Raw genomic sequence first — 27,845 nt, 5'->3', positions numbered from 1 at the left:
TGCTGGGGGGGTGGGGGCGGATGGGGATTCAGGGGGAGATGGAGCAGGGGATAAACTGTGCTGGGGTTGGGGTCCTGGGAGCTGCTGCAGAGTGGGTGCTGGGACAGGGCTGGGGATGTGGGTGGCCCTCATGGGGTCAAGTCTCACCTCCTTCTCCTCTCCAAGGCGACAACTTCCTCCTGCACAACCTAATCCTGGACACGGGTATCACACAGCAGCTGGTGGACCAGGTCTGGAAGGACCAGGACCTCAACACGTAGGTGGAGGGGAGATGGCCCAGGGTGGGCAGCACCGTGTTGGGACAGATGAGGACTGGGATGGGCTGTGGAGGCAGGGGCAGAGCAAAACCCCACTGATGGATGGTGTACCTGGCCCCTCTCCTTGCAGGTACAGCCTCTTGGCTGTCTTCGCAGCCACCGACGGGGGCATCACCCGTGTCTTCCCTAACAAGTGAGTGTCTTCCCTAACAAGTGAGTGTCTGCCCTAACAACTGAGTGTCTGCTCCTGCTGGGCCATCTCTGGTGGGACCAGAGATCGCAGTGACAGTCATGGCTGTGGCTTCTCCCTGCCAGGGCTGCAGATGACTGGGAGGAGGAACCGGAGCCCTTCAATGCCAGCTTCTACCGGAGGAGCCTGGACAACAAGGGCTACATCTTCAAGCCACCCTACCGAGATGGTGAGTGCCAGCTCAGGGATGCAGGGTGTGGCCCAGGTTGCTGCTGGCTCCATGTGTACCCTGATGTCACCCCTGCCTTCCACAGCTGGCTACCGGGGGCTGGACCTGGAGAACAACACCATCGGGATCCTGGTGAGCACCGCCGTGGAGCTCAGCATCGGGGGCAAGACTCTGAAGCCCGCAGGTAGGCAGGGAGCTGGGTGCCCTGGTACCTGGCTGGGGGGTCCCTGCAACCCCTCCAGGCTACAGCTCACCCTGTCTCCCCACTGCCCCAGTGGTGGGAGTGAAGCTGGACCTGGAGGCCTGGGCTGAGAAGTTCAAAGTGCTGGCGAGCAACCGGACAGACCGAGACCAGCTGGGCACCCGCCGGGTACGTCCTGGGGGCTGGCACAGCCAGGGAACAGGGGTGGGGACAGGGCAGGGATGGAGCTCTGCTTGCTGGGAGCACTGCTGGGACATGGTGCTTGTGGTTGGAATGGGTTTGTTCCTCAGGGTACCTGTCCCCAGCCTCTGGAGACACCACCCTGCACGTCCCCTTCTGGCTGGGAGGACAGCTCTGGGGGGGATGACCATCCTGCTAATCTGTCCCTCTGACCTGCTTTTGGTTGACAGTGTGACCCTTCAAGCAGCTGTGAGATGGACTGTGAGGCCAACAACAAGGTGGGTGGTGGGCAGGGGTGGGGGCAGCTGGTGGGGGTGTATGGAATGGCTGGGAGAGGTCCCTGTCCCCTGCTTACTCAGCCTGTGCACCCACCCTGTGCCATGCTGCTCCCCAAGCTCAGCCAGACCCAGCTCACCTCACAGGGATGAAGGTCTGGGGGTTGCTCCATGGGCTGTGGACCCCCTGACAGGGCTGTTAAACCCCCAGGGTGGGTGGTGTCTCCTGCTCCCTGCACCCAGCATGGGTGCTCCTGGCACTGAGATGCTTCTGAGGCTTGGGGACTCTGCGCTGGGCCCCCCTGCCTGACAGCCTGCCACCCTCCCCTGCTGGTCCTGCCTTGCCCTGGGCATGGCCAGGGCTGGATGACACTGCCCTCCTTTCCCAGGACCTCATCTGTGTCCTCATCGATGATGGGGGCTTCCTGGTGCTCTCCAACCAGGAGGACCATTGGTACCAGGTGAGCGGTGCCCGCAGCTCTCCTGGGCGTGGAGGCCAGCGAGGAGCTGAGCCCTTGAGCTCGTGGCTGTGACACAGCCCCACTCGAGTCCCCTCCAGGGGAGGCCATGCCCGGGTGGCATTTAGGTGCAGATTCAGTGTCCCCATTTCAGGTGGGCAAGTTCTTCAGCGAAGTGGATGCCAACCTGATGTCTGCCCTCTACAACAACTCCTTCTACGCCCGCAAGGAGTCCTACGACTTCCAGTCCGTCTGTGCCCCCGAGGCCCCCAGCAACACGGGCGCGGCGCCCCGCGGCGTCTTCGTGGTGAGCACCACGGGGACGGTGCATTCCAGCTGGCCTGGGAGCTCAGGGAGCCATGAGTGCGTGCCCAGTGCCCCTCATGGGCCCCTGCTGGCTCACTGCCCCCTCTTTACCCACAGCCCACTGTGGCCGATCTCCTGAGCCTCGCCTGGTGGACCTCAGCGGCAGCCTGGTGAGTCCTGCCATGTCCCCTCCCTGGGGCCATTCCCACAGGGCAGTGACGCTGGGGTGTCCTCGGGGCTGGGACACCTGACGTGGCCGCACTGCTTCCCCAGGTCCCTGTTCCAGCAGTTCCTGTACAGCCTCACCTACAGCAGCTGGTTCCAGACGGGTCAGTCCTGGGGAGCTTTGAGCTGGGGGAGGGCAGGGCGGGGGGGGTTGGTGGCCTTTGGCCCACAGCGCTGTGCTGGCACAGAGGAGGTGGTGGGGGACGGCATGGAGGCCAGGGAGACGAGCTGCATCATGAAGCAGACCCAGTACTACTTCAGCACCGTCAACGCCACCTACAACGCCATCATCGACTGCGGCAACTGCTCCAGGTGGGTCCGTGCCCGCTGTCCCACCCCTGGGCAGGGCTGGGGACACGCCCGAGGCTGCCTGTGCCAAGGGGCCGGTGCCACAGCCTGGGTGGGGGCAGTGGGAGATGCTGTGCAGCATTTAGCGGAACTGCGATACCCGGAGGGGGGGACAGTGGTGTCCCCGTGGGCTGTGGGTGATGGCGTCTCCAGGGATCCTCTGCGTGGAACCAAGCCCTGGAAGCCCCTCAGCATGGGGATGGGCAGGGAGGTGGAGATGAGGATGGGGATGGAGGCCAGGCAGGGAATGGGGATAGGGACAAGGATGGGAATGCAGATAGGCATGAGGTTAGGGATAGGGATGAATATGGGGACAGGGATGGGGAGGAGGACAGGGGCAGTGATGAAGTTGGGTCTGGGGAGGTGCTGCGGGTTCAGCAGGGCTGGCACTGGCGGCTGGGGGCTTGGGACACAGGGTAAGGGGGGGTCCCACTGCCTTCGCACCCCAGGCTCTTCCATGCACAGAGACTGGCCAACACCAACCTGCTCTTCGTGGTGGCTGACAAGCCCCTCTGCAGCCAGTGTGAGTCTGTCAAGCTGCTGCAGGCAGAGGTAAGAGGTATCCTTTGATGTCTCAGCTGCATCCCACAGGGATGTGGTGGCAGCAAGATGAGGGGACACATGGGGTCTGTGGGACAGGCAGCGGGACCTGTGGGGTTGTGGAGTTTGGTGGGGGTGGAGGGAGCTGGCTCATGGCCAAAGGGGCTGGGGGTGCCCGAGGAGCCCCCACTGCCCTGTTCCTGCTGGTTTCCTTGACCTGCCAAGCCCCCCCGAGGGACCCCAACCAGTGTGAGCTGGTGGACAGGCCCCGCTACCGGAAAGGCCCCCACATCTGCTTCGACTACAATGCAACAGTACGTGAGGGCTGGGGCAGCTGGGGGGAGCAGAGCTGGGGCTGGCCCTGGAAGGGGTGGGGGCAGTGGGTATCCTCTGGGGGGGCAGAGCCATGGGGGTGTCCCCTGGGGGTGCTCCCCTGAGGGAAGTTTGCGCACTGGGTTCCTCCTGAGCAGGGAATGGAGCTATGGGGGGATCCCAGGGGAGCCCTGAGGGGGAAGTGGAAAGGTGAGAGTCCCCCCCTGCGGGGAACAGAGCCACGGGGTGTCCCCCTGTGGGGAACAGAGCCATGAGGGGATCCCCGGGGGTGCAGTGCTGCAGGGGGACCCCTCTGATGGGGGTTTGGAGCCCTGGGAGAATAGGGAGGAGGGCTCAGGAGCTCTGGGGTATTCCCTGGGGAGGTCACAGCTGTGAGGGGTCCCCAGGAGAGCAGTGCCAGGAGTGCCCTCCTGGGGGAAAGAGCAGGGCCACGGTGGTCCCGGGGAGGGGAGAGCAGCAGCAGGGATGGTCCCGGGCTGTGCTGTAGGGCAGGAGGCTCTCGGGGCTGCAGGGAGGTGGCAGATGCCCCTGCCGGGGCAGTGGGTGCCCCTGGGGTGCCGAGGCACCGCTGGGGGTGCCCCACGGCCCCTCTCTGTTCACCCACCCAGGAAGATACCTCAGACTGCGGCCGAGGGGCTTCCTTCTCCCCCTCCCTGGGGGTCCTGCTCTCGCTGCAGCTGCTGCTCCTCTACTCCAGCACCAGCCGGCACCCACTGCCCCCGGCCGCCTGCCTTTAGCCCCCCGGCCGCCCCCGCCAGCTCTCTTTTCTTTCAACTTCCATCTCCATGCCCCTCCCCGGCCCGCTGGAGCGGGAGCGACGTTCCCTCCGCCGCCCCGGGGCCCCCCGGTGCCGCCCCGCTCTCCCCGCCGGCCGCAGCCAAAGAAGAGCCGGGGGGCGGGCAGGGCTCCCGGCAGAGCGGGGACCGGGACGCTGCCCCGGCGTCGCGCCCTCCCGGCCACTCGGACTTGGAAAAGTGGCATCGGTGTCCTCCGCCCGCGACCCCCCCTTCCCATCCACCTCGCCTATTTTTTTAGCCTGAAGATTTTAAAGCAGATCTTTCTACATTCGAGTTTCCAACATTTTCACCTGGAGACCGGCGGGGTTTATTGTCAGCAACGAGGACACATGGGAAAACAAACAAACAAAAAAGGAAAAAAAAAAATGAAAAAAAAAATGGGGGGGGGAAGGAGAAAAAAAAAAAAAAAAGAAAAAAGAAAGAAAGAAAGAAAGGACTTGACTGTGCGGGTCAGTATCATTTGTTCTGGCGGTGCCGGCCCCAGGGCGTGCGGGGCAGCTGCAGCATCCCTGCGGGCTCGCCCCTGCGGGCTGGGGCTGGCAGCGGGCAGGGACAGGGCTGGGGACAGTGGCCTTGGCCTGCGGCACGATGGAGCCCCGGCCCCTGCGCTGGGCTCAGCCGTCCTCGGGCACAGATACTGGGGTGAAAAGGAGGAGGGGGGGAAAAATGTATTTTGTTTCTTTTCCGTTCTGCAGATCACTGTGAATCCTGCCCGCTCAGCCCTGCCCCCCCCAGCCCTGCCCGGACCCCCTGCCCTGCCAAAGAACCCGCGCTGGCCGGGGGCGTGCCGCTCGTCCCCTGGGGCCACCCCTGTGTCCCCGAGGGGTCGTGCCCCACGCCCCACCGCGGGACGTGCCACCTGTCCCCAGAGGGGCCGTGCCACATGTCCCCAGAGGGGCCGTGCCAGCCCGTGCCTGTCCCGGGGCGCGGGGCCGTGCCGGGTGCTGCTGGCTGGGACGCGGCGGGGCATGGGGACCGGGGCTCACGCCGGGGCGCTCTCTGGGGGTGTCGCCCCCCCATTCAATCCACCCTGGCCGCTCTGCCCTGGCACCCTCAGACCCCGCTGCACCCCACAAAGCCAGCCAGGAGAGGGGCCGGGGCTGGAGGGGCCCGGAGCAGGGTGACAGCTGTGACACCGGGGTGCCACACCCGCCCCCCCTTCCCCAACCCGCTGCTCCCGGCAGTGCCGGGGGTCCCTGGGCAGCCCTGGGGACCCTCACCCCCCCGGGGTACCCCGCTCAGAGCCACCCCATCAACCGGGTCCAGGGGAGCCCTCTCGGCACGGCCACCCCGGGGGGCTGGGGAGGGCGCCAGGCGCTAATTAGTGCTGGGGTTAATTAATGGTCATTCTGCTTGTAGCTTTTTCAGTGTGTGTTTGGTTACTGTCTCTGGGAACCGTGTTTGAACAGATGGCTCTGTGTTACCGGGAGTGTGTGTACTTCTGTAGTCTAGTTAGGTGCTCTGCCAGAAAACCACCACTATACATACCTATAAATATATACATATATAGTCTATTTTACGTTAAAAACCGATGAGACAAACGGGCGGCGTGGCCCCGGGTCCCCCGTCCCGCCGGGGTCGCCTCCTGCCCTGTCCCCACCCAAAAGCTTCTCTCTCTGCTCATTCAAAGGCATTGGGTTTTTAATTGATTTTCTTTTAATTTATTTTTTAATTTGTTTTGCTTTCCTTTTTTTTCCCTTTTTTTTCTTTTTTTTTTTTTTTGTTTTGTACAGAACAGTTGGAAAACTAAAAAAAAAAAAAAAAAAAAACCAACAAAAAGACAATTTGTAAGATATCGTGCGTGTGACTCCTTGTAAAATATTTTCAAATGGTTTATTACAGAGACTCAGTTATTAAATAATGTTCATATTTTCACTTCACAGGCAGTGGCTGCGTCATTGCCCGGGGCCTGGGCACGGCTGGGGGGGCACAGCCCGTGGGGGGCACAGGATAGCGGGGACCCCTGCCAGGCGGGACAGTGCCCTCACACCTGCTGCACCACGGGGGCAGGGACACGGGACAGGGACGCCGCAGAGCCGCGGGCTCGCAGAGCGCCACGCTGCACAGGAGGGGCGGGGGCACAGCGGGGGCTCAGCGCCCCCATCTTCCCGTGTCCCCGCAGGACTGTGTCACCCTTCCCACGCCCTCCATGCCCGTGTCCCCCTGTTGCAGGGGGTCAATGTCCCTTAATGCCTTCTGTGTCCAGCCCACCCGTGTCCACATCCCCATTTCCCGGGGTTTCTGAACGCACCCCCATGACTGTGTCGTTCACGCCCCAGAACCGTGTTCTGCCACTCCTCTCCCGCCGCGTCCCCCTGTGTCCGTGTGCCCCCCCACGTCCGTATCGCTCGTTTGTCCCATGTGCTCCCGTTTCGGCGTCTCCCCGTGTCCCCGTCTCCCCTCGGTGTCCGCGTTTCCCCGTGTCCCCCGGCAGTGTGTCCCGTGTCGCCCCGCGCTGCCAACGTGGCCGGACTACAAGTCCCGGCGTGCCCCGCGGCGCCACGGCCACGCCCCGCAGCGGCCCCGCCCCGGCGCCCCCGTTCCGCGCGTGCGCAGCGGCGCTGTTTGTCCGCGCCCGGCCTGGCCCAGCGGAGGGTCCGAGCGCGGCCTGGCCCGAGGCGGCGGCGGAGGGACAGACCGGGGCCGGGGCCGGCCGGGGGCTGCGCGGGGCCCGGCGCGGGGAGGCGGGCGGGTGGGGCCGGGCAGCCCCCGCGGGGCCGCCCCGTCCCGCCCGCGGGGCCGAAGATGCGGCGGTACCTGCCGGTGGCCCGGCAGCACTTCCTGGCGGCGCTGGCCGGCACCAGCGTGGTGGTGAAGTCGCTGAGCGCCGCCGTGGTGCTGCTGTACCTGCTCTCCTTCGGGCTGGACACGGCCTACGGGCTGGGGGTGACGCCCGGCTACCTCCTGCCCCCCAACTTCTGGGTGTGGACGCTGCTGACGCACGGGCTGGTGGAGGAGCGCGCCTGGGGGCTGGCGGCCAGCCTGGCCACGCTGGGCACGGCCGGGCGGCTGCTGGAGCCCCTCTGGGGCGCGCTGGAGCTGCTCGTCTTCTTCGCCGTGGTGAACATCTCCGTGGGGCTCCTGGCGGCCCTCGCCTACTTCCTCACCTATGTGGCCTCCTTCCGCCTCCACTATCTGTTCTCCGTCCGCATCCACGGCGGCCTGGGCTTCCTCGGGGGGGTCTTGGTGGCCCTCAAGCAGACGATGGGGGACAGCACGGTACTGAAGGTGCCTCAGGTCAGAATGAAGGCTGTCCCCATGCTCCTGCTCCTTCTCCTGGCTCTGCTGCGGCTCGCTGCCCTCGTCGAGAGCAATGTACTGGCCTCGTACGGCTTCGGGCTCCTCTCCAGCTGGGTCTATCTCCGCTTCTACCAGCGGCACAGTAGAGGCCGCGGAGACATGAGCGACCACTTCGCCTTCGCCACTTTCTTCCCCGAGATCCTGCAGCCCGTGGTGGGTCTGGTGGCCAACCTGGTGCACAGCGTGCTGGTGAAGGTGCGGTTGTGCCGCAAGACCGTCAAGCGCTACGACGTGGGTGCCCCGTCCTCCATCACCATCAGCCTGCCGGGGACGGACCCCCAGGACGCCGAGAGGAGAAGGTACCCCCTGCCCTGCCCTGCCCGTGGGGATCGTGTTTAGGGACAGCGAGGGTACGGTTTAAAATCCAGCCAAGGAGGAGGGGGGGAGATTTACGTGCAGGGGCGCAGGTGGGGCTTTCTCCATGTGGTCTGCCACGAAGGTGGTTAGGAGCACTTCAGGGAGCTGGTGGGACAGCTCTTCCTGCTCTTCCAGGATAATGTGGAGCAGCAATGGAAAGGCAGGGGAGATCCTGGGAAAGGGGCAGACGAGGTTAGGGGTCCCTGCAGAAGAAAGGGATACAGTCTGGGGGGGGGGGGGTGACAGCCCATGCTTGCGGCAGCCTTCCACCAGTTCATCCTGGCCCAGGGGAGGGCAGCGAGTCAGCCGCACACCCCAGCTCCAGCACAGGCAGCACTGGACTTCCTGACTCCTGGCAGGAGGGTTTGGACAGGGTGCTGGCGCTCCCTTTTCCCTGCCCTGCTTTATGCCTTTATTCCCCATTCCCGGAGCTGCCCTCCTGCTGGCAGCCTCCAGTTGCACCACGTAGCATGAAAACTCCGTGTGAGCAGTCTGGGAGCCGGAGTGGATTCCTGTGGAGCAGTCCCAGGCGCTCCAGGTCTTCCCCAGCAGTTCTGAACCCACCCTGTCCTGCCGGGAAGAAGCCAGGGGCTGAGGGGCTGACTTGCCCAGTGCCCCATGGGGCAGAGCCGTTGACCCGGGGCTAACCTGCCCCCGTGCCCTTGTCCTGCAGGCAGCTGGCCCTGAAGGCTTTGAACGAGCGGCTGAAGCGAGTGGAGGACCAGTCAGCCTGGCCCAGCATGGAGGATGATGAGGAGGAGGCGGCAGCAGCAGCGAAGGCTGACAGCCCGCTGCTGCCCGACCCCGGCACGGCCGGGAAGAGCCCCGGCCAGGAGTCCAACCTCATCAGCTTCCAGGACGCCCCGGCGCAGCTGTGACCGGCCCCCTTCCCGCCCTGTCTCCGCTGGAGAGCTGCTAATCCCCCTGGCGTCCCCCGCGGCCCGGGCGGGGACTCCTCCCGCGCCACAGGCAGGGGGATACCTCATTCCAACGCTTCGCTGCTGCTCGCGGCCAGCACCAGGCACCCGGGACAGTGACACTGCCACCACCGTGAGGACAGGGATTCCTGGAGCCGCTCCCTCAGCCGGGGCAGGCCGTGGAGTCGGTGCAGGCAGCGGGGCTGTTCTGGGAGATGGACGCGGGGCTGATCCCTGCCCCAAACCGCTGTGCTGGCCCTCGTGGGATCGAAGTCAGCTTCTCCTCTGTGCCAGGGCTTGGCCAGAGAACTCAACACTTATTTTCTCCTTTCTGAAGGTAGTTTTGTCCCTAACTGAGGCAGTGGGAAGGCTGGTGGGTTTCTCTTCCGAATGTCTTTCCCGTGGGGAGCCTCTCCCCACCCCGGCAGGAGCTCGCCAGAGCCAGTGAGAAGTTTGTTGGGGAGGAGGGGACAGGACACTGGGCAGGAAGAGGCCACCCAGCCCCTCACGGTGGTGCTCCAGCACTGCCGGCTCCAGGCTTTGCGAGGTGGGGATTCTCTCCTTCCTCTCCTGCCCCCTCCCCCTGTGAGGAGCTGCTGCCCTTGGCTGCTCCCCGGCTAATCCGTTTGCCAGATTACACTAGAAGCTGGAATTAATTTTACAGTGGGACTCTAGCTGCTTCTTCTGGCAGCAGGTTTTCTTTCCTGCAGGTAGAATATGGGCTCCCCCTTTCTTTTCCCTCCCTCTTTGTTGATGGAGTTTTTTTCCCTGGATGGAGAGGATGCTCCCTGCGACAGCCTCCGCAGCTCCTGATCCAGTGGGCAATTCCCAGCCCTGGATGCGGAGCAGCAGTGTCATGATTATTTTTTTAAAGGACCACACGAGAAGGTTTTGTCAAACGGGAAGAACATTTGGGTATCAATAAAGAGTTCTTTGGAAGCGCTGGCTCCTGCAGCAGAGCGTGGGCAGGGTGGGAGACCTGGCCCGGAGCAGCTCCTGGGGGCTCTTGTCAGGAGGCTGGGAAGGGGTTTCTTCCCTTGTGCTCCCAGCAGGGAGAGATGTCTGCTGCACCCCAAAAGTCATCCCACCCAAGAAGTAAAGAGGGCTTGTTGCACTCTAGCTGCCTGAAATTTTTATTGAATAAAAGCTCTGGATACAGAGGAATTTTTCAGCCTGGGAGCCGCTCCCAGCTCTCCAGCCCTGCCGGGAGCAGGACGCGTGCTGGAAGGAAGGCTGTTGTGCCAGCAGGGAGGTTTTTCCTGCCTTCCCAAGGGTTCATCGCCCAGGTGTGTGCCTCCCCCCGTGCTCACACTGTTCCCTATGACTTGCTGACTGCGTGTTCACAGCCCGGCTCAGTAATTTGCTCTGTAAACCGACCCCACCCCAGCAGGCCGAGCCCAGCCCACGGGGGAGGGGTTTGTGCGTGGCAGTGGGTGTCCAGACCCAGGGCCTCGGGGCAGAGCTGCCCGCTCTGGTCCCAGGAACTGCCCGTGCCATGGGGACACACGTGCTGCTGTACCATTGCTGGGGTGCCACCACCCTGCCCCAGCCCTGCCGGGGCTGAAGCCACAACCGTGTCCTGTGCTTTCCTGTCAAGCTGCCCCCGTGGCAGGAGAGGCAGCGTGGGGCCTGCTGCAGCCTCCCGTGAGAGAGGGACTCTGCCCTCCTCACCAGGATGGCTCCTGGCCTGTCTGCTCCAAAGCAGCCCTGCGTGGGAAGGGAAAAGGAGCAGGAATCCTGAGTGAGCCCTCCATTTCCCAGCACTGAGCACCAAGCTGCCGCGGGGACTGGCAGCTTTACCTGTGCCGGGGAACATCCCCACCGAGGCAGGGGTGAAGTGTCACACATCTAGAGCGGCTGCTCCCCAGGGACAAGACGCTACGGACAATCCAGGACTAACGAAAGACGAGTAGGTAGAAACCAAGTTCCAAGGAGACCCTGTGCGAGCAGGGGGGCTGCCAGCTCTCTGCAAGGGGAGACCCAGCTCGCTCTGGGAAGTTCAGGTCAGCACCAAGCCCTCAGTGCTGGCTGCGCTTGCGGTACAGGTACGCGTTGCTCACCTGGTTCATGATAACCAGGCTGGTGACGAGGGGACACAGCATGGCGAGGTACCACGAGGCACCGGTCACCGTGGTGGTGAACCAGAGGGAGCACATGCCCAGCATCAGGCTGGCACAGCCCAGCAGGTAGCCCACCAGCCCCGAGGTTGCGTGGTACAGCTTCAGCTTGGCCAGAGTCCAGTTCTTCATCAGCTTGGGGTAGAGCAGGAGCACGCCCCCGGCGCACTGCCCGCCGGCGTACAGCACGGCCAGCAGCCCCGTCAGCCCGTGCCAGGTGACAAAGTGGCCCTTGCCGTTCAGGTGCTTGTTGTAGGTAATGATCCCCAGCCCCAGGAGCGCGCAGAGCAGGGCGAGCAGCTGCAGGGCCCAGTGCACCCGCACTCGGACCTTACGGGAGAAGGAGCGCAGCAGCGACGTCTCCGGGGAGAAGATCAGCAGCGCTTCCGTCATCAGGAACGAGAACTGGAGGGCAGAGGGCAGCGGCACTGGCACCGGCCAAACGCCCCTGCGGCTCCCGGGGCTCGGCACCCACCGCCCGGGGCTCAGCCTCCCATCACCCGGGGCTGGGCACCCACCGCCCGGGGCTCAGCCTCCCATCACCCGGGGGCTCCGGGGCTGGGCACCCACCGCCCAGGGACTCCGCCGGCACGGCCCCCGCCTGCCCCGCGGCAGCGGGCCGTGCCCGGGGCAGCGGCACTTACCGCGAGGGCCATGAGCAGCGGGTGCCAGGAGAAGAGACCTGGAAGGGAAGCGCAGGGTGAGGTGAGCTGAGGTGAGCTCAGACATCCGGCCCTCCCCGCGCCCCGGGCCCCGGCGGCACTCACTGGATCCGGGCCGCGCCAGCACGGCCACGGCGGCGGGGAATCCCAGCGCCACGAGGTGCGCGGCGGCGCCGGAGGCCACGCGCAGCGAGCGGTACAGGCGCGACTCGGTCTCGGCCGTCAGGGCCATGTTGGCCGGGCGGGCGGAACCGCCGCTGCCGACACGGCCGGGCCGCGGCGCGGGCTCCGATTGGATGAGGCGGGCTGTCCGTCAGCGCTAAGGCCCGCCCCGCCGCGCTGCGCCGCCGCTGAGTGGCGGGAGGTGCTGTCGCTCAGTGTGAGGGCCCGCCCCGCCGCGCGGCCCTGTGATTCCGCGGGAGCGGCGCTACGGTGGCCGGCGGGGCTGCGGCCGGGGCTCGCTCCCGCCATGGGCGGCCGCATCGAGTGCGTGTTCTTCAGCGAGTTCCACCCCACGCTGGGGCCCAAAATCACCTACCAGGTGCGGGGCGGGCGGCCCGGGGCCCGCAGCGCCGGCCCGCGGCGGGGGGCTGGGACTGGGCCGTGGCGGCGCCCGTGGGGGGAAGGGGGCGCAGGGGCAGCGGCGGTGGGTGCTGCCCGGAGCGGGACGCGGCCCCGCTGGAACGGAGCCTCCTGTGCCGCCGCAGGTCCCCGAGGACTTCATCTCCCGGGAGCTGTTTGACACCATCCAGGTGTACGTCATCACGAAGCCCGAGCTGCAGAACAAGCTGATCACCGTGTGAGTGCGGGCAGAGCCCCGTCCGTGCCCCGGAGCCGCTGTCCCGGCGCTCGGTGCGGAGCGCAGCTCGGTGCTGGCCCTGCCTGCGCGCCCGGCTCCCGGCCCCGTGGCCAGCAGGGTCACTGCGGTGCCCCCGGCACCCGTGCACAGGGTGGGCGGTCACATTTGGGGGTGGCTGGTGCTGCAGCTGCTGCTCCGCCAGCCTTAAATCCAGGAAAGCCAGGCCAGTCAGGAGGGTGTGCTGCTTTCCGAAGGAGACTGTTTCCTTTTCCGAGGGCTGACTCTTTCCTCCCCACCACCCCTTCAGACTGTGATTTGCACTCCGAGTATGTAGGGCTTAGGAATCATTTTTCCTGCAATATAAAGAGGCCCCTACCTGCAGAGCCAACTGGGAGCCGTCCCTGTGGGGGACTCGAGGCTCGCTGAGGGCATAGGTGCAGGTCACGGGTGTCCCCACAGGACGGCCATGGAGAAGAAGCTGATCGGCTGCCCCGTGTGCATCGAGCACAAGAAGTACAGCCGGAACGCTCTGCTCTTCAACCTGGGCTTCGTGTGCGACGCCAGAGCCAAGGCCTGCGCGCTGGAGCCCATCGTGAAGAAGCTGGCTGGCTACCTCACCACGCTCGAGGTGAGGCCTGGGCACGGCCGGGCTGCCTCCCCATCCACCCACAGAGCGTGGGCCCCTCAGCACGGTCCTGGAGCAGGCTGGGGCCACTGGGCATTGCTGGGACAGGGGCTGGTTTCACAGTGAGGAGGGGATCGTGTTGGTTTCCTACAGATCAGTTCTAAACAGGAACAGGATCTGGGCTCCTGTAGCCAGTAATCCTGTGGGGAGCAGCTGACTTGACTTTCTGCTCTCTTCAGCTGGAAAGTGGATTCATCTCCAACGAGGAGAGTAAACAGAAACTGGTTCCCATCATGACCATCCTGCTGGAGGAGCTGAACGCCAAAGGGAAGTGCACCCTGCCCATAGGTACGTCGAGGACAGGGCCGTGCTGGGAGACAGCTCGGCCATTCCCTGCCCAGGTTGGCTCTGCCTGTGCTGCTCCCTGCAGCTCCCTGCCTGTCTGTGCTTGGATCTGGAGGTGTCTGAGCCAGCCTTGCCCTACCTGGCTCCCGGGGACGGGTGGGATGGGGTTGTGGGCTGCAAACACCTTGTTCTGTGTGCCATTGTGGTGTCCTGGGATTGATGGTTGCAAGCTCCTGAGGGAGCACTGTTTTGCACGGAGATTGAGCCTCCCCTTTTCCCGGGCAGATGAGTCGAACACCATCCACCTGAAGGTGATTGAGCAGCGCCCAGACCCCCCCATCGTGCAGGAGTACGATGTCCCTGTCTTCACCCAGGACAAGGATGACTTCTTCAACTCCCAGTGGGATCTCACCACGCAGCAGGTCCGTGTGAAGGGGATCTGTTTCCAGACCATCGGGGGAGTTGGGCTGTCCTGGAGATCCCCACGTTTATGAGCAGGTTTTGGTGCTGCCCTTGGCTTTGTGCTTGGGCCTGTGAGCAAATCATTCACCAGCGCAAGGTTAAAGCGCACCTGGGGATGGAGCCTGCCCATGCCAGGTGCTCCCAGATCCAGGGCAGCTGCCTGGGCTTTGGGCTGATGCCTCACGGCTCTCTGCCTTTTACCTCCTGCCTCCTCCCCTCCCAGATCCTGCCCTACATCGATGGATTTCGGCACGTCCAGAAGATTTCGGCGGAGGCCGACGTGGAGCTGAACTTGGTGCGCATCGCTGTGCAGAACCTGCTGTGAGTGCCTGGAGGGCTGCCCGGCCCGAGGGGGTGGGGGCTGCCAGGGGGCTCCTCTCACCTTTCCCCGTCCGTCTGCAGGTACTACGGGGTTGTCACGCTCGTCTCCATACTCCAGGTGGGTCGGGCCGTGGAGCGCGGGGCTGTGAGCGGGATTTGGGCAGTGCCTGGGGAGGGTGAGCAGCGGGGTTGGAGTGGGCTGGGCTGTCTCTCAGAGCTGGAGCTGAGCAGAGCTCCTTTTCCATCCCCTCCAGTACTCCAATGTCTACTGCACCACCCCCAAGGTCCAGGACCTGGTGGATGACAAGTGCCTCCAGGAAGAGTGTCTGTCCTATGTCACCAAACAAGGTACAGTGACGCTGCCTGGGGATGCTGGCCCAGGCAGGGGGACAGGGCAGCTGAATGGTGACTTGTCCTTGCAGGGCACAAGCGAGCCAGCCTCAGGGATGTCTTCCAGCTGTACTGCGGGCTGAGCCCTGGCACCACCGTGCGAGACCTCATCTCCCGCTACACCCTGCAGCTCCAGAGGGTGGACGAGAGGTCAGAGCCCTCCTGATTAGTCCCTGAGGGCAGTGGTGACACTGGGGGTGGCAGAAAGAGTGAGCGGGAAGTAGTCAGCCCTGTGTCTGTAGGGTAGGAAACGTGAGGCAGTGGTGGGGCGTGTGGAACAGAAGGGAATGTGGGGAGCTGGGGCATTCGGCACTTCGACATCGTGGTCCCGTCTCTTTGGTCCTTGTCCCCAGGAGGCTTATCCAGTTTGGTTTGATGAAGGGCCTTATCCGGCGGCTCCAGAAATACCCTGTCAAGGTGGCCCGGGACGAGCGCAGCCACCCAGCCCGCCTGTACACGGGCTGCCACAGCTACGACGAGATCTGCTGCAAGACAGGTACGGATCCGTAGGACCCACGGGATCCTCTGCTCCGTGTGCACCCCGGGGCTGGTGGGAGACACGGGCATGTCTGCCTGCCCACAGCTGGGCACTGGTCCTGGGTTCTTGCCCCTTTGGGAGCCTTCAGACTGCAGGGAGACGGGACTGTGGGCCAGGCTCTTCTCCAAGCCAGGCTGCCAAGCCCATGTTGCCAGGGGCAGGGCTTGGGGACTCCGCCCAGCCCTCTGACACCCCTGCCGGGCACCCCAGTGACACCCCACTGACACCCTACTGACACCCTACTGACACCCCATTGTCTTACTCCCCAGGCATGAGTTACAAGGAGCTGGATGAGCGTCTGGAGAACGACCCCAACATCATCGTGTGCTGGAAGTGACGCAGCGACAGCCCTCGCTAGAGCTGTGTCCCGTGACGCGTCCCCGGTGTGTCCCCGCTGTCCCCGCCACGTGTCCCCGCTTGGCCGCGGCCGCTCCTCCGCGCCGCCAGGGGGCGCCAGAGGCCGCCCCGCGCCGCTGCTGCGGCCGGCCCGCGGCGAGTCCTCCGCGCCGCCAGGGGGCGCCAGAGGCCGCCCCACGCCGCTGCTGCGGCCGGCCCGCGGCGAGTCCTCCGCGCCGCCAGGGGGCGGGGGCGGTGGCGCCGTTGCCACAGCGACGCGGACGCCATGGCCGCCGAGCCCGGGCCGCTGCCGCCCGCCGAGGCCGAGGCGCTGGTGCGAGCCCTGCGGGGCTCCGAGCTGCGCGACATCGGCGGGCAGGGGTGCGGGGACACGGCGATGGGGTGTCTGTGGGGGGAGAACATGAAAGAGGGGCTTTAAATTTGGGGGATCCTCTTTGGGGCTGTGGGAGCACAGGAGGGGGCCCAGTTTGGGGCCTTCCCAGGGGCCGCAGTGGGGGTAAGGAGGGGTTCCCAGAAGGTTTTGGGTAGAGAGGGAGGAGTCCTGGTTTTGACGTGACCACAGAGGGTCAGGGTGGGGTGAGGTGGCAGAAGGGGCTGCGATTCTGGAGCGGGATTGGAGGGCCCAGGGTGAGGAGGGGTCCCAGATCTGAGTGTCTGTGAGGGCAGGGGTGATGGAGAGGCTCCCCCTCCTTGGTGTCCCCACTGAGGGTGCTGCTGGGAAGGCAGGGCTGTCCAGTGGGGCTGCAGCCCCAGGCTCAGAGCACAGTGTGGGGCTGGGGGTTACAGGAGCAGGTTTCCCTGCACGAGGGGCCCTTGCCAAGGTAGTCACAGAGCTCTGTGGCACTGGTGTCCTCGCTGGCTGCCCCGCAGATGGCTTCGGCAGCACGAGTACGTGGAGAAGCTCAACATGCACGGCATCCTGAGCGCTTCAGCGGGCCAGGAGCAGCTCCTCACCGAGCTGCTGGTCACCCATGCCAAGGTGAGCCTCCCTGGGTGCAGGAGTGATCCCCCTGCTGGGCCTTCATCCTCCAGCTGGGCTTGCCCTGTGGGCAGTGTGCAATTTTGGAATAAAATGCCGAAGAATCTGTTGTGACTCTGGAAAAGACGTTTGACTTGTGGTGTGCCAGTTTTGTTTTCTAAAAAAATTAAAGGTCAAGCTGTGGTATTTCTAGTTGCTGATGTCTGGTTTCTCTCTTGGAGGTTGTTTTGGTTTCCTTGATGCGCTGGTCCCTCTGGTTGCACATCTCTGCCCTATGCCTGAGGGGTCCCAGTCCCAGGCTGTGAGATTGCCTAGACCTGCCAGCTCCTTGGGGTCACCTTCCCCCTCTGCAGCTCCAGGAGCTCTGCCCTGTTGTGAGAAGCTGCTGCTTCTGAGCTGGAAGAGTTCAGAGTGTGCCCCAGGGCCACCCTCCTCCCTGGGTGACCTCAGTGTGGCTGACCATTAGCCACAAACTGGTTCCCCCTGCAGCCCTGGTCTGAAAGGCTTCACTTCCCCATCCCTTCCCTGTTTAGATTCCTGTTCTCATTGGGGAGCTGATCTCTGTGGAGATCTGGAAGCACAAGATCTTTCCCGTGCTGTGCCGGCTGGAGGACTTCAAGCCGAGAAGCACCTTCCCCATCTATGTGGTGGTGAGTAGAGAGGGTGGTGGCAGTGAGCCTGCACATGGGTCAGGCACAGCTGTGCTTGAGAATAAATGTCACCCTGAAGGTCTCAGAGCTGAGGGTTTGCATCTCACCAGGCTGAGGTGGGCAGTGGGACACAGTGGGAAGTGCCTGCTTTCCCAAAACCCGTACAAGCCCATGGCCTTGCCCCCAGGAGGGACAGGGACTCGCTCCCAGGGAAGCTTGGCTTTGTGGAGAGCTGTCCCCTCTCTAATCCCACACGGGGGCTTGCAGGAGTGCTGGGTGGAGCAAAAGCCGTTCCTGGAGGCAGCTGTGCTCCTGGCTGTGGCTCCCAGTGGCTCCCAGTGCTGCCCCCACTCCCAGGCAGTGATACCCCTGGGGCATTGTCCCCCTCGGAGCACTGCTTTTCTCTAGCCAGAGGCTCTCCAGTGTTATGTGCCTCTGGGCTAACAAAAATGCAGCTTTTTATTACTGAGCTTCTGGGACCAATGCTCCCTTGGGCCATTCTTGGCAAGGGGATGATCTCCAGATCTGGGCTTCCTTGCCGAGGGATGCAGCCCTTGACCTAAGGAAAATCTGCCTGAGGCTTGGAAGTTTTAACCCATTTTCAGTCCAGAGTAACACTTTGCAGGGGCAAGGTGGTATCTTCCCTGAGCAGCCGATGGCCTCAGGGCAGCTATCCCATAGTTCCCAGTCCTGGACAAGGCTGTCTGCCCCAGGCCCGGGGCCTGGAGGAGCACAGCCCTGCAGAGCACTGCCCCAGCTCAGGCACTGGCTCTGTTCTGGTGCCAGAGCCTGCAGTTCACCTGAGGGCAGTGGTTGTCCTGGCCCTGCAGCACTGGCAGAGCCCTGCCTGCTGGCAAGTGTGGCTCTCCATTGGCGTGTTGAGGTGTCACAGGCAGGTCACCATAAATATTAACATGAACCGCATGAACTGGAGCTGTATGGAAGGTTGCATCACTTGTATTTTTCTCTTTGGCCACAACTACCCAAGCAGCTTCTCAGAAAAGCCCTTTCCCTTTTCCCTGTCCCCAGTGCCCATGTCCCCAGTGCTGCTCCAGTGCTACTCACTCTTGCCATTCTCCTCCCACAGCTGCACCATGAAGCCTCCATCATCAACCTCCTGGAGACAGTGTTCTTTCACAAGGTGAGAGATAGGTTCAGCTTTCCCCAGGTGGAAAGCCCCTGGGTGGAATACTGTGGGCACTGAGGCTGTGTGAAACCCCTGTGCTTGGGAAGGAGGTCTGCGAGTCAGCCGAGGACAGCATTCTGGATTTGATCGATTACTGCCACCGCAAGCTGACCCTGCTGGCAGCTCGGAGCACCAAGGCACCGGCAGCGACCTCAGCAGAGCTTCGTGCTGAGCCTCTGGCCAGCCCCTCATCCCTGCAGGTGAGGAGAAAGCCCTGGAGTTCCCTGGGGACGTGTGTGCTGAAGAATGTGGGCAGAGGCACCGGGAGGCCTTTCATGGGTTGCAGCCCTGGCACCTCCTGCCCCTCTCAGGGTGTCTGGTGCTTCTCTGTGCCTGTGGCTGCATCCACCCCCCTCCACTCTGCAGCCTGGCTTCTGCCCTGTCTGGTGCTAGTGCCAGCCTGAGGCTTCCTGCAGGACATGCTCAGAGCTCTGGGGTGGGGCACGCTGGAGAGCTGATGGGCAAAATATTCAGTAGAGGGGTTTGGCCATTTGCTGTTGCTCTTGGAAGCTGTGTGGATATCTCTTTCTGCCAGTAGAGCCAGCCAGGGTTAACCACCAGAGAGTTCTCCTAACAACCAGGAATTGTCCTCATGTGCTTGCCCCAGCTTCCTTTTTTCTCTGAGAAGCCCCTCCTGTGAGCTGGCCCGGGCCAGCAGCGATCCCAGAGCTTTCCCAGTCAGGTATTCCCAGGCTGACACACACACACCTTCCCGGGGCAGGAGCTGTCTTTGCCTCTGGTGCTTCCCTGCACCTGGAGCTGCACATCAGGAGGAGTATCTGGAAGAACAGGGTTAAAGGAAGAGCCTGAACCTCCTCTTGCCTCTATCCTTTGGCTTGTTGCCCAAGCACATACTTCTCCTTCAGAAAAGGGAAGGAAGTGGAGGGATCTGGAGCACAATAGGGATGTTTTCCAGGAAATGTTTTCCCAGCTGGGGAGGGGAAAGGGGTGTCTCTGTTACTGCTTTTGACACGAACATAAAACCCCAGACCTTTTCTAGCCAATAGGATTCTCAAAAGCACTCATCTTCCAGAGAGCCTGGTTTCCTCTGATTCATTCCAGCCTCTCCTGACCTTGTGTACAATAACCCCTGTGAAAAAGCTGTTCCTGCCATCTCCTGGGCTGTGGAGCCTGTTGTCCTTTGGAACTGTGTATGGTGGTAACCCCTGTTCTGTTGTACCCTCAAAGCACAGGCAAAAGATAGTCCCTGTCTCCAGGCAGCAGAGATGAGGTCTGGATACAAGGAGGAGCTGTAGGACAAACCTCACTAGGGCAGTTTGGAGAGGAAGGAGGCAGGGAAGAGCCCACAAGACTCTCTTAGAAACGTGTGGGGCACCAGTACAGGGAGCCCGGAGCTGCTTCCCACAGAAATCTGGACGGCAACTGTGCAGTGGCTCTTTGGAGAAATACAAGAAGCTGAGGTCAGAGCTCTGCACCAAGTGTGAGCTGCATCTGGGGCTGGAGAGAAGCTCTGCCTGAGACAGGGAGAAGGACTTGGCACCTCTGAGAATGGCCCTCCCCTGGTGTGGAAAGAGGCCGAGTCAGAGGGTGCTGAGGATGGGTGGGGTGTCCATGCTGTCTGGGAAGGGAAGGAGCCTGTGTGGCTGGAGAGCACGGCACCGGGCTGGGATAACCACAGGCTATATTCTAGTTGGCTGTTCCCAAGCTGGAGGGAAGAGGCAGATCCAGGAGGAGTGGACACAGGACTGCAGCTGTACCAGGGCCAAGTTTCTCCCTCCTCTTCCTCCTCCTCTGGTTCCACTGCTGATCATGCAGCTCCCCCCTCCTTCAACCCTCACAGGTCTCCGCAGGGTGAAGGGCCACAAGATGGTCCCAGAAAGGGAGAGAGGCAAAATTTGGGACCAGCCTCTTTCAGGGGGTGTTCTCGTGCAGGAGCACTGCAGTTAGTGGCCACCTACGACGTGTTAGGGACAGGGACATGGAGGAAGAGCAACTGCAGGCTGCAAGCACTTCTGTGGCTGTGCTGCAAACAGGCAGTGCTGGCACAGCTGAGACAAGAAACTGTTTTTCAGGGCTCTGTTTTCCTACCCAGACTGTGGTTACCAGTGCAGTCAACAGCCTGCCTCTCTGTAGCTCCTGGAAATGGGGCCTGAAATCTCAAGGCTGATCCTGTCCCTCCACAGGAGCTGCAGAAGCAGGCAGAGGTGATGGAGTTTGAGATTTCCCTGAAGGCCCTGTCCGTGCTGCGGTTCATCACTGACCAGGTGGACAGGTAGGAGCCCAGGAGCAGCAGAGGATGTGTCCAGCTCTCCGGATGGGATTTCTGTGGGGTCACAGCGGGTGCCTGGACCCCCTTCAGCAGTGTCCACAGTGCCAGTGGCACTGTGCACTGGGAGGCAAACACAGCAGCAGTCCACCCTGCTCCATGGTACTCCTGGGAACTCAGAGCATTGTTTCTTTCCTGCCTCTCCCAGTTGCCTCGGGGAGCATTTGTAGATACAAATTCTGGCATTAATCTGTGAGTGCTGTTTCTCCCTTTCTGTCAAATCTCCAGTCTGCCCCTGAGTGCACTGACACGGATGCTGAACACCCACAACCTGCCCTGCCTCCTTGTCGAGCTGGTGGAGCATTGTCCCTGGAGCTGCTGGGAAGCAGGTACAGATCATGCCCCGTGGTCTCTAGGACACCGTGCTGGGACGTGCATCCGCTGAGGGATCTGCTGTAGGAGCCCTCACAGAGCTGTTCCCCCTCTGCCCTCCCCTGCAGCTCCTCGGTGCTCCCTGCCTGAAGCTGTTCAGCTGGAGAGCAGCTGCAGCGCAGCTGGGGACCCAGCGCTGCTCCCAAAAGCTGATCCCCACACAGGGCTGGGTCTCTTGTGAGTGATCACAGCCAGCACTGGAGTGTAGCACCTCGGCCAGCCCCACGTGCTCCTCTGAGGAGTGTTCTGGAGGCAGAAAGACCAGAGTGCCAGTCCCAGCTTCTCTGCACCTTTTGGGGCAGCACTCCCTAGAGCCAGACGTGGTCTCTCCCGGGCAGCAAATATTGCCCTGATTCTGCTGCTGGTCCCAGAGCTTCACTCTTGCCAAAGGCCCCCGGTCAGGCTGAGCCCATTGGCCATCGTCCCCCACCTCTGCAGCCAGGCACGCCCCCCGCAGCCCCCCGGCTCCCCCTGCCTCCCCTGCGGTGGGGCACAGCCTGGGCCGTGGGAACCCCTGCCCCGGCCCTGCGCGGGGGTCACAGCGGGGGCAGGGCAGGAAGAGCTCCGGGAAGCACGTGGCTCTGCCTGCCGAGAGCAGCCCAGCTGCATGCGGGAGCTTTCCTCCTTCCTCCGGCCACAAAACACATCCCTGCTCCCTGCCTGTGTGCTGGGGCTGCGAGAGGGAGCTTTGATCCAGGGCCCCGAGGGAGGCACTGGAAAGAGACGAGCACAAAGGCATTTCCAGGCTGTGCAGACGCAGGGTCACATCCTGCTCCGTCCCCTGGAGCCACACAGTAGCTGTTGGAGCTTGTTTTGTCATATCTGATATAGTCATGCTGCTTCTGGCATTGCCTGGCAGAGGAAACTCGAGGAGAGTGGCCATGCTGGTACCCCAAAATGGGTCTCTCCACCCACTCTGCTGTTGCAGCATGGGCAGTCCTGCTGCCCACCAGTGCTCTACACTCCTGGCCAAGTACAGAGGGAGATGTCTCAGGGATCTTTTGTTCCTGCCACAGCAATATTGGTTTCATACATGTCTTTTCTGCTTCTCATGTTCTCTAATATTTTGCCTCAGTACCAAGTAGGCTGCTATGTGGAGCAAAGGGTGGGGAAACTGAGGCAGGCAGAAGCAGAGGGTGAAGCAAGACAGTGAGCACAGGCCAGCATCCCCTTCTGAGCTCTCTTCCCCCGGGCAGCACTGTGTCTCCCTGGTTCTTCTGTCCCTCAGGCAAGCTCAAGAAGTTTGAGAATGGCACGTGGCATGTGGTGTCCCCTGAGGACCGGGTGAAGATGACCAAGCTCGATGGGCAGGTGTGGCTTGCCCTCCTCAACCTCCTGCTCAGTCCCGAGTGCCAGCGCAAATACCGCTTCGATGGCTTCAACAAGAGCCAGCTCCTCAAGGTAGGACCCTGCAGCACCATGGCCCTGGGCCCTTGCCAGCACTGGGCACCTCCAGATATCTGTCCCCATCCTCACTGTGGGCTCCAAGAGCCAGTGGTGGGAGAACAGCAGGTCTGTCACTGTAGCAGCAGCAGCAAAGGTTGTGTTTGTGAGTGCACCTCCTGAGACCCCCGTTGGTCTCTCTGCCCCTGCCCCTCAAGTCCCTGCTCTTGCCCTGCTGCATCCCCAGCTCTGCCTCCCTTGTTCTGACCCCTCTCTGTTCACTTTTGTCCCCCCTGCATGGCCACAGCTCCGTGCATTCCTGACAGATGTCCTCATTGATCAGCTGCCCAACCTGGTGGAGATGCAGAGATTTCTGAGTTACCTCGCAGTGACAGACCCTGCTCCACCCAAAAAGGATCTCATCCTGGAGCAGGTATCCTGTGGCTTTCCCTTCACCTCTACAGCTGCTCTGGCTTAAGCCTGATAGCTCCCTACCATTTTTTTCTTCCACCAAGCTCAGCTCTGGAGTGATGATGCCCTGGAAAAACAGCCAAGTACCCATTTCAGTTACACCCTTATTGCCAGCAAAGCTGCCTGTGGCTGATGTGAGAGCCTTGTCCTGCCCTGCAGTGGCCAAGCAATCCCATCTAAAAGCATAAATGCTGGGTTATAAACAGCTCTCCAGGTCACACTGAGCCCCTGGGATGGCAGCTGCGTGGGGCAGACACAGGCATTGGCTTGTTTTGACAATTAACTCTTCATTTGGCATTTATCAGTGTTTTCCTGTTGAATTCTGGACTCCCCAGGGAAGTCCCCTTTTACAGCCCTGGTCTGAGGCTCCTTGGCACACTTGTACAGAGGAACATCATGATCTGGTGATAGAGGTCTGGAGTTAAACTGGTCCCAGCTGGTGTCTGGGCCTTTGGGAGTCAGGCCATGAAGGTCTTTAAACAGCCAAGAGGTTCTTGGGGGTTTTAATTCATGCAGTGGTAATCTCTGGAGAAAAGTGTTTTTATGTGTTTCTACTGCCTTCTTGTGAGCCGAGGGGAGAAACTGAGTGTGGGGGCAGATCTGCAAAGAGGCTGCTGAGGAGAACTGGGAGCACAGAGGCTCTTCCCCGCTGCCAGAGGCTCCCATACTGCTTCCTGGAGGAGACGGGTCTGTTGGGCAGTGGCTGTCTGGGCTGTCCCCAGTGGGAGCACGCTGTCCCCAGTGGGAGCACGCTGTCCCCATCGCAGCTGGCTGTGTGGCCTGGCAGGAGGGTGATGTGCCCTGTCAGAGGCGGCTGTGGCTGAGTTGGAGGCATGGCCCAGGCTGGGAGCTGGAGAAGCTGCAGACTGGCAAGCTGAGCTGTTGGGGCTGGGGATGGCAGCAGGGCGAAGGTGGACATGGATTCACACCCCGTGCCTAGACTGCCAGCTAGTTGGTGGCCCAGTGACAAGCAGCTGCCATGCTGGGGACCTCCAGCCCTCACCCAGGCTGCTGCCCTTCTCCATAGCTCTGCTTTTGTGCTGGTGCTGCTCCTGCGCCTGCCAAGGCTGGGGCTGAGCCGGGGGCAGGCACAGGGAGGCAGCGGGAAGCACAGGCATGGGCTCCCTGCTCTGCCCAGAGAGTGCTGAACTCACTCCTTGTTGCTGAGCCAAGCTAAGGAATAGCCTTTTTCCATTTGACTGCTCCCAGAGCAGCCTCCTCCCCTTCCTTGGCTATTTTTACTCTGCTGGAGCAGGCAGCGCTGTTTGAAGCGGCATGGCCCCTCCAGAGCCTGAGCTCGGCACGCTGCTCTTGGCTGGGATGTTTCCTCTGGCCGGCCAGCCCTTCCCCAGCTGTGAATCTTCAGGGAAGTGACGAGCGGAAAAATCTGCTCAGACCAACGGCTCTGGAGCACGGGGTTCACGCTGCTGCCACACGCAGGCTGCTGAGGTGCCAGGGCTTTCTTCTCAGCAGCCCAGGCCTCAAGGCTGAGCACCCATTCCCAGCTGGACCCCAAAGGTTTTGCCTTGTTTCACCTCAATGCCCACTGATGGCGGGTGGATCCGTCCCCTCCATGTACCCAAAAGCACACCCTGACCACCTCTGCCTCTGCTTGCCCTCCTGGAGGGCCATGCTTCTTGTGCCCAGGGCTGGCTGCCTTCTCCCCAAACCACAGCACCCTTTTCAGGCTGTTAGCACCTCTTCCTCCTGCCCTGCCTTTCCCACCAGGTTCCTGTCGTCTGGGACCGTATCCTCAAGAAAAACTCCGGGAAGTGGGAGGCCATTGCCAAGCACCAGGTGCAGCACGCCTTCAGCCCCACTGAGGAGGAGCTGAAGCTGCAGGCACGCAGGTGAGGCTGGGGCAGGTGTGCAGAGTGCCCCGTGGGCCAGTATCCCCGTGAGCAGGGCTGGAGCTCAGCACTGGGAGGACAGAGGGGTCCGTGGCACTGGCTGGAGATGTCCCCTCAGTGGCAGGGTGCAACAGGGACAGCTCACTGCTGGTCAGCCATTCCCTGTAAGCAGCCTCACCCCTCTCTGCCTGCACAGGTGGGCACGGACCTACAGCCTGGACATGATGGAGGCTCTGGCCCCCGAGAAGCCCCGCTGCAGGGTGTGTGGTGCAGAAGCAGCCAAGCGCTGCTCTCGCTGCCGGAACGAGTGGTACTGCTCACGGTAAGGGAGCCCTGCCACCCCCTTGGGGCCATGCAGCCCCCCCTGGGCCCCCCTGCAGCCCCTCAGTGCTCCCCAGAGCACCACAGGTCTCACTGGAGAATGCTGTGGGAGGGCCAAAGAAAGCCAGGGGTCCCACCACTGCTCAGCACCACTCGCTCTCTGCTGGCCACGTACCTCTCCAAATCTTGTGGGGAGGCTGACGTGCTGGGTTGCTGGTGCAGGAGGTGCTGGCGAGGGTTGTGTTGCAGCTGCGAGGTGCTGAGCTGCCTCTGCCCACAGCGGCAGCAGTGACAGGCTGTGTTTTCTGTGGTGACACTGCCTCCCTCCTCCCCACCTCGGTGGGGCAGGAGTAGGAAAGCACCCATGACCCTGTGGGTGCAGGTGACAGGCTGGGATGTGGCAGCTGGGACGGTGGCAGCCAATTAAATCTCTGGTCCTGAACCATCTGGCAAGGTCTGGCCTTAAACCTTCTTAACCCCCAGGACTGGGGCCACATCCACCCCTGTCTTGGTCTGATGCTGGGCTGTATCAGCTCTCCCCCATCTCCCAGAGGGGCATGTGCTGGATTTTGTCCCAGGCTGCTTTGCCCCCAGGGATGGATGTGACTCCAGTGCCCCTGACAGCAGCTTCCCCCTCTGCAGGGCATGCCAGGTGCAGCACTGGCAGAAGCACAAGCCTGCCTGCAACCTGATGGCCGAGGTGGCGAGGAATGTGGATGACCTGTAAGAAAAGTGGTGTCTGGCATCTGGCCCATGGCTCAGAGAGGCAGAGATTCCCCCAGTCTGCAGCCCAGAGCTGTAAAGAAGCTGGCAAAGGCCCCTTCCGCCTGCTCCCAGCCCCAGGCAGCACTAGCCAGGGTCAGCCTCTCCTCTGCCACCACCCCACCATGCTGCCTTCTCCAGTAAAACTCCTTGTGCATCCCACAGCTGCTTGGCTTCTGCTTTTTCTCTCCTAGCTGAAGGTAACAAACTGCTTCATCACCTCCCTTCCACACAGTGAGAGGTGTGTGTCCATTTCCCGCTCTGCAACAACAGAAATCCCAGAGAACCTGAAAAAGCCTGTAAGGTTGTGGTTACCTTTCTGCAGCTGGGGAGGGAAGGGAGTGAGAAGGCCTCTGTGCTACCTTTTACCATTGTTAGAGCAGCGTGGGGAGCAGAGGATGTGGTTTGCACGAGCCTCTTGCTGTGAGAAAGAGTTTCTTGGGTATTTGTCATCTCCCACCTTGCAGGGACGATTCACCCCATTTCCTCTCCCTCGATGTGATGTTAGCACCAAGGGCTTGGCCCCCTGCCCACCAGCATTACCAGTAAGCAGGGGTTACTGGTGGGAATACCTCGGGGTGCATCCCCAACTCTCACTGGTCGGCAACTGCTGCCAAAGGGCTGGAGCCTTGGTCTGAGCGCAGCTGGGAAAGACTGGCCACGTCCTTTGTCTGATGCGGTGCTGGAGAATCCTTGACACATCAAAATAGGCTTTGCACCAGGGCTGCTGCTGCTGCAGGAGCCACGGCAGCAGGCAGGAACCCGTCTCGGTCCAGCTGCAGCCCCGGCTGAGCAGCCCGCGCTCGGAGCTCAATACACTCCTCAGCCCAAAGGCAGGCTGCACGCCCACGGGAGCCCTCCGCAGCGCTCCGCCTGCTTCCCACCCGCCGCCAGGGGTGCCTCCAGCCCCTTCCCCACTGGGAAACTGAGGCAGGGAGCGCAGTTTGTCCTTCTGCGAGAAGAGGCACAGAGAGGGGAGCGGCTGCAGCGGGCCCCCCTTCCTCCGCGGCGGCTCCGGGAACCTCATCCCCGCCTCCAGCCCGCCCCGCCGGGCTCGCCGGGACTGGAGTTGGCGATCGGGAGCCCCGGGCATTGCGCCGTTCCCCCCACCTCTCCTGCCTCAGTTTCCCCGCGGTGCCCGATCTGGGTGGCCCCTCCCGGTCCCCGCCCCGGCCCCGGCCCGGTGCCGGCCCCCGCCCCGCCGCCGAGCAGCGCCCGCGGCCGCCGGGCCATGGAGCTCATCGAGCTGCGGGAGCTGCAGCCCGAGCCGCGGCCGGGCCGGGGCCGCCTGGAACGAGCCAACGCGCTGCGCATCAGCCCGGCCCGCCGGCCCGGCCCCGGGGCGCATCCGGACCCGCGGCTGACGGCGGCACCGGGCGCCGGGCACCGCTTCGAGCCGCGGCGCCGCGGGCTGCACACCTGGTGCGATCTCTGCGGGGACTTCGTCTGGGGCGGCGGCAGGAAGAGCCTCCAGTGCCGCCGTGAGTACCGCGCCGCGCCCCGGCCCCCGCACCCCCGCCGCCGGGCATGCCGGCACCTGGCACCCCCGCCGGGCACCGGGCGTCCCGCCACTCGGCTTCCTCTGCAGCGGGCACCCCCAGCGAGCACCGCCACCGGGCACCCTCACCACTGGGCATCCCACCAACCGGGCACCCCTACAGGACACCGAGCATCCTGGTAGTAGGCAGCCCCGCTGAGCACCGGGTGTCCCCACACTGGGCATGAGTTTCCCAGCACCGGGCATGCTGCCACCGGGCACCCCCACCACCAGCGGGTACAAAGCATCCTGCCATCGGGCACTCCCACGGGCCCCCCACCCCCGGGTAGTTGGCCCCTCACTGAGCACCAGCTGTCCCACCACTGGGCACAGGCACCAAACATCCCAGCCCTGGGGCTGGGTACAGGCATCTCCATACCAACTACCCCACCAGGCATCCTGGTGCCAGGCACTTCCATTAAGTTGGGCATCACCATGCTGCACCAGTCACTGGGCCTCTGGGCATCAGGAACTGCCCCCAAACACTGGACACCCCTGGATCAGGCACCCACATCAG

The 27,845-nt window shown here is 62.8% G+C and overlaps 6 protein-coding genes across 9 annotated transcripts in view; 5 read left to right on the top strand and 1 right to left on the bottom strand.

The window, feature by feature from the left end:
- Positions 1-6,220, top strand: part of CACNA2D2 (calcium voltage-gated channel auxiliary subunit alpha2delta 2) — a 213,884-nt gene extending 207,664 nt beyond the window's left edge. For both annotated transcript variants that reach the window (XM_038148789.1, XM_038148788.1), the window contains 14 exons: positions 166-256; positions 388-450; positions 573-676; positions 762-860; positions 952-1,046; positions 1,289-1,336; positions 1,723-1,794; positions 1,946-2,098; positions 2,215-2,267; positions 2,371-2,426; positions 2,511-2,634; positions 3,120-3,229; positions 3,436-3,524; positions 4,152-6,220. In XM_038148789.1, coding sequence (XP_038004717.1) covers positions 166-256; positions 388-450; positions 573-676; positions 762-860; positions 952-1,046; positions 1,289-1,336; positions 1,723-1,794; positions 1,946-2,098; positions 2,215-2,267; positions 2,371-2,426; positions 2,511-2,634; positions 3,120-3,229; positions 3,436-3,524; positions 4,152-4,280 — 1,286 coding nt within the window. In that variant the 3' untranslated portion in view covers positions 4,281-6,220. The remainder of the gene's footprint in view (positions 1-165; positions 257-387; positions 451-572; positions 677-761; positions 861-951; positions 1,047-1,288; positions 1,337-1,722; positions 1,795-1,945; positions 2,099-2,214; positions 2,268-2,370; positions 2,427-2,510; positions 2,635-3,119; positions 3,230-3,435; positions 3,525-4,151) is intronic.
- A 676-nt stretch (positions 6,221-6,896) lies between these two features.
- On the top strand, positions 6,897-9,853 carry TMEM115 (transmembrane protein 115). Its single transcript, XM_038148793.1, has 2 exons — positions 6,897-7,939; positions 8,671-9,853. The coding sequence occupies exons 1-2, from the start codon at positions 7,086-7,088 to the stop codon at positions 8,873-8,875; spliced, it is 1,059 nt and encodes a 352-aa protein (XP_038004721.1). The 5' UTR covers positions 6,897-7,085; the 3' UTR covers positions 8,876-9,853.
- Positions 9,854-10,023: 170 nt separating this feature from the next.
- Positions 10,024-11,954, bottom strand: LOC119705908 (cytochrome b561 domain-containing protein 2). The gene is made up of 3 exons (XM_038148795.1): positions 11,799-11,954; positions 11,676-11,713; positions 10,024-11,436 (listed from the first exon to the last, which is right to left on the bottom strand). Exons 1-3 carry the CDS (start codon positions 11,923-11,925, stop codon positions 10,933-10,935), a joined length of 669 nt encoding a protein of 222 aa, XP_038004723.1. The 5' UTR covers positions 11,926-11,954; the 3' UTR covers positions 10,024-10,932.
- A 144-nt stretch (positions 11,955-12,098) lies between these two features.
- On the top strand, positions 12,099-15,783 carry NPRL2 (NPR2 like, GATOR1 complex subunit). Its single transcript, XM_038148794.1, has 11 exons — positions 12,099-12,234; positions 12,401-12,492; positions 12,952-13,120; positions 13,357-13,465; positions 13,748-13,884; positions 14,148-14,245; positions 14,327-14,363; positions 14,500-14,593; positions 14,668-14,785; positions 14,989-15,131; positions 15,443-15,783. Exons 1-11 carry the CDS (start codon positions 12,163-12,165, stop codon positions 15,508-15,510), a joined length of 1,137 nt encoding a protein of 378 aa, XP_038004722.1. The 5' UTR covers positions 12,099-12,162; the 3' UTR covers positions 15,511-15,783.
- On the top strand, positions 15,444-27,254 carry ZMYND10 (zinc finger MYND-type containing 10). 3 transcript variants are annotated; one of them, XM_038148792.1, is made up of 12 exons: positions 15,444-15,556; positions 16,401-16,509; positions 17,043-17,159; positions 18,247-18,300; positions 18,393-18,545; positions 20,490-20,578; positions 20,861-20,961; positions 22,233-22,405; positions 22,695-22,820; positions 24,587-24,708; positions 24,905-25,030; positions 25,672-25,808. In XM_038148792.1, the coding sequence occupies exons 2-12, from the start codon at positions 16,438-16,440 to the stop codon at positions 25,754-25,756; spliced, it is 1,218 nt and encodes a 405-aa protein (XP_038004720.1). In that variant the 5' UTR covers positions 15,444-15,556; positions 16,401-16,437; the 3' UTR covers positions 25,757-25,808. The 3 variants fall into 3 exon arrangements, with proteins under 3 accessions (XP_038004720.1, XP_038004718.1, XP_038004719.1); XM_038148790.1 differs by lacking the exon at positions 15,444-15,556 and adding an exon at positions 15,775-15,890 and having other exon boundaries at positions 25,672-27,254; XM_038148791.1 differs by lacking the exon at positions 15,444-15,556 and adding an exon at positions 15,775-15,890 and having other exon boundaries at positions 18,396-18,545.
- On the top strand, positions 26,988-27,516 carry RASSF1 (Ras association domain family member 1). The gene is made up of 2 exons (XM_038149419.1): positions 26,988-27,272; positions 27,380-27,516. The coding sequence occupies exons 1-2, from the start codon at positions 27,023-27,025 to the stop codon at positions 27,514-27,516; spliced, it is 387 nt and encodes a 128-aa protein (XP_038005347.1). The 5' UTR covers positions 26,988-27,022.
- Positions 27,517-27,845: the final 329 nt, after the last annotated feature.

Source organism: Motacilla alba, chromosome 12 (genome assembly GCF_015832195.1).
Source record: "Motacilla alba alba isolate MOTALB_02 chromosome 12, Motacilla_alba_V1.0_pri, whole genome shotgun sequence".
Taxonomy (NCBI): Eukaryota; Metazoa; Chordata; class Aves; order Passeriformes; family Motacillidae; genus Motacilla; species Motacilla alba.
This window is presented reverse-complemented; position numbering and strand designations above follow the sequence as displayed.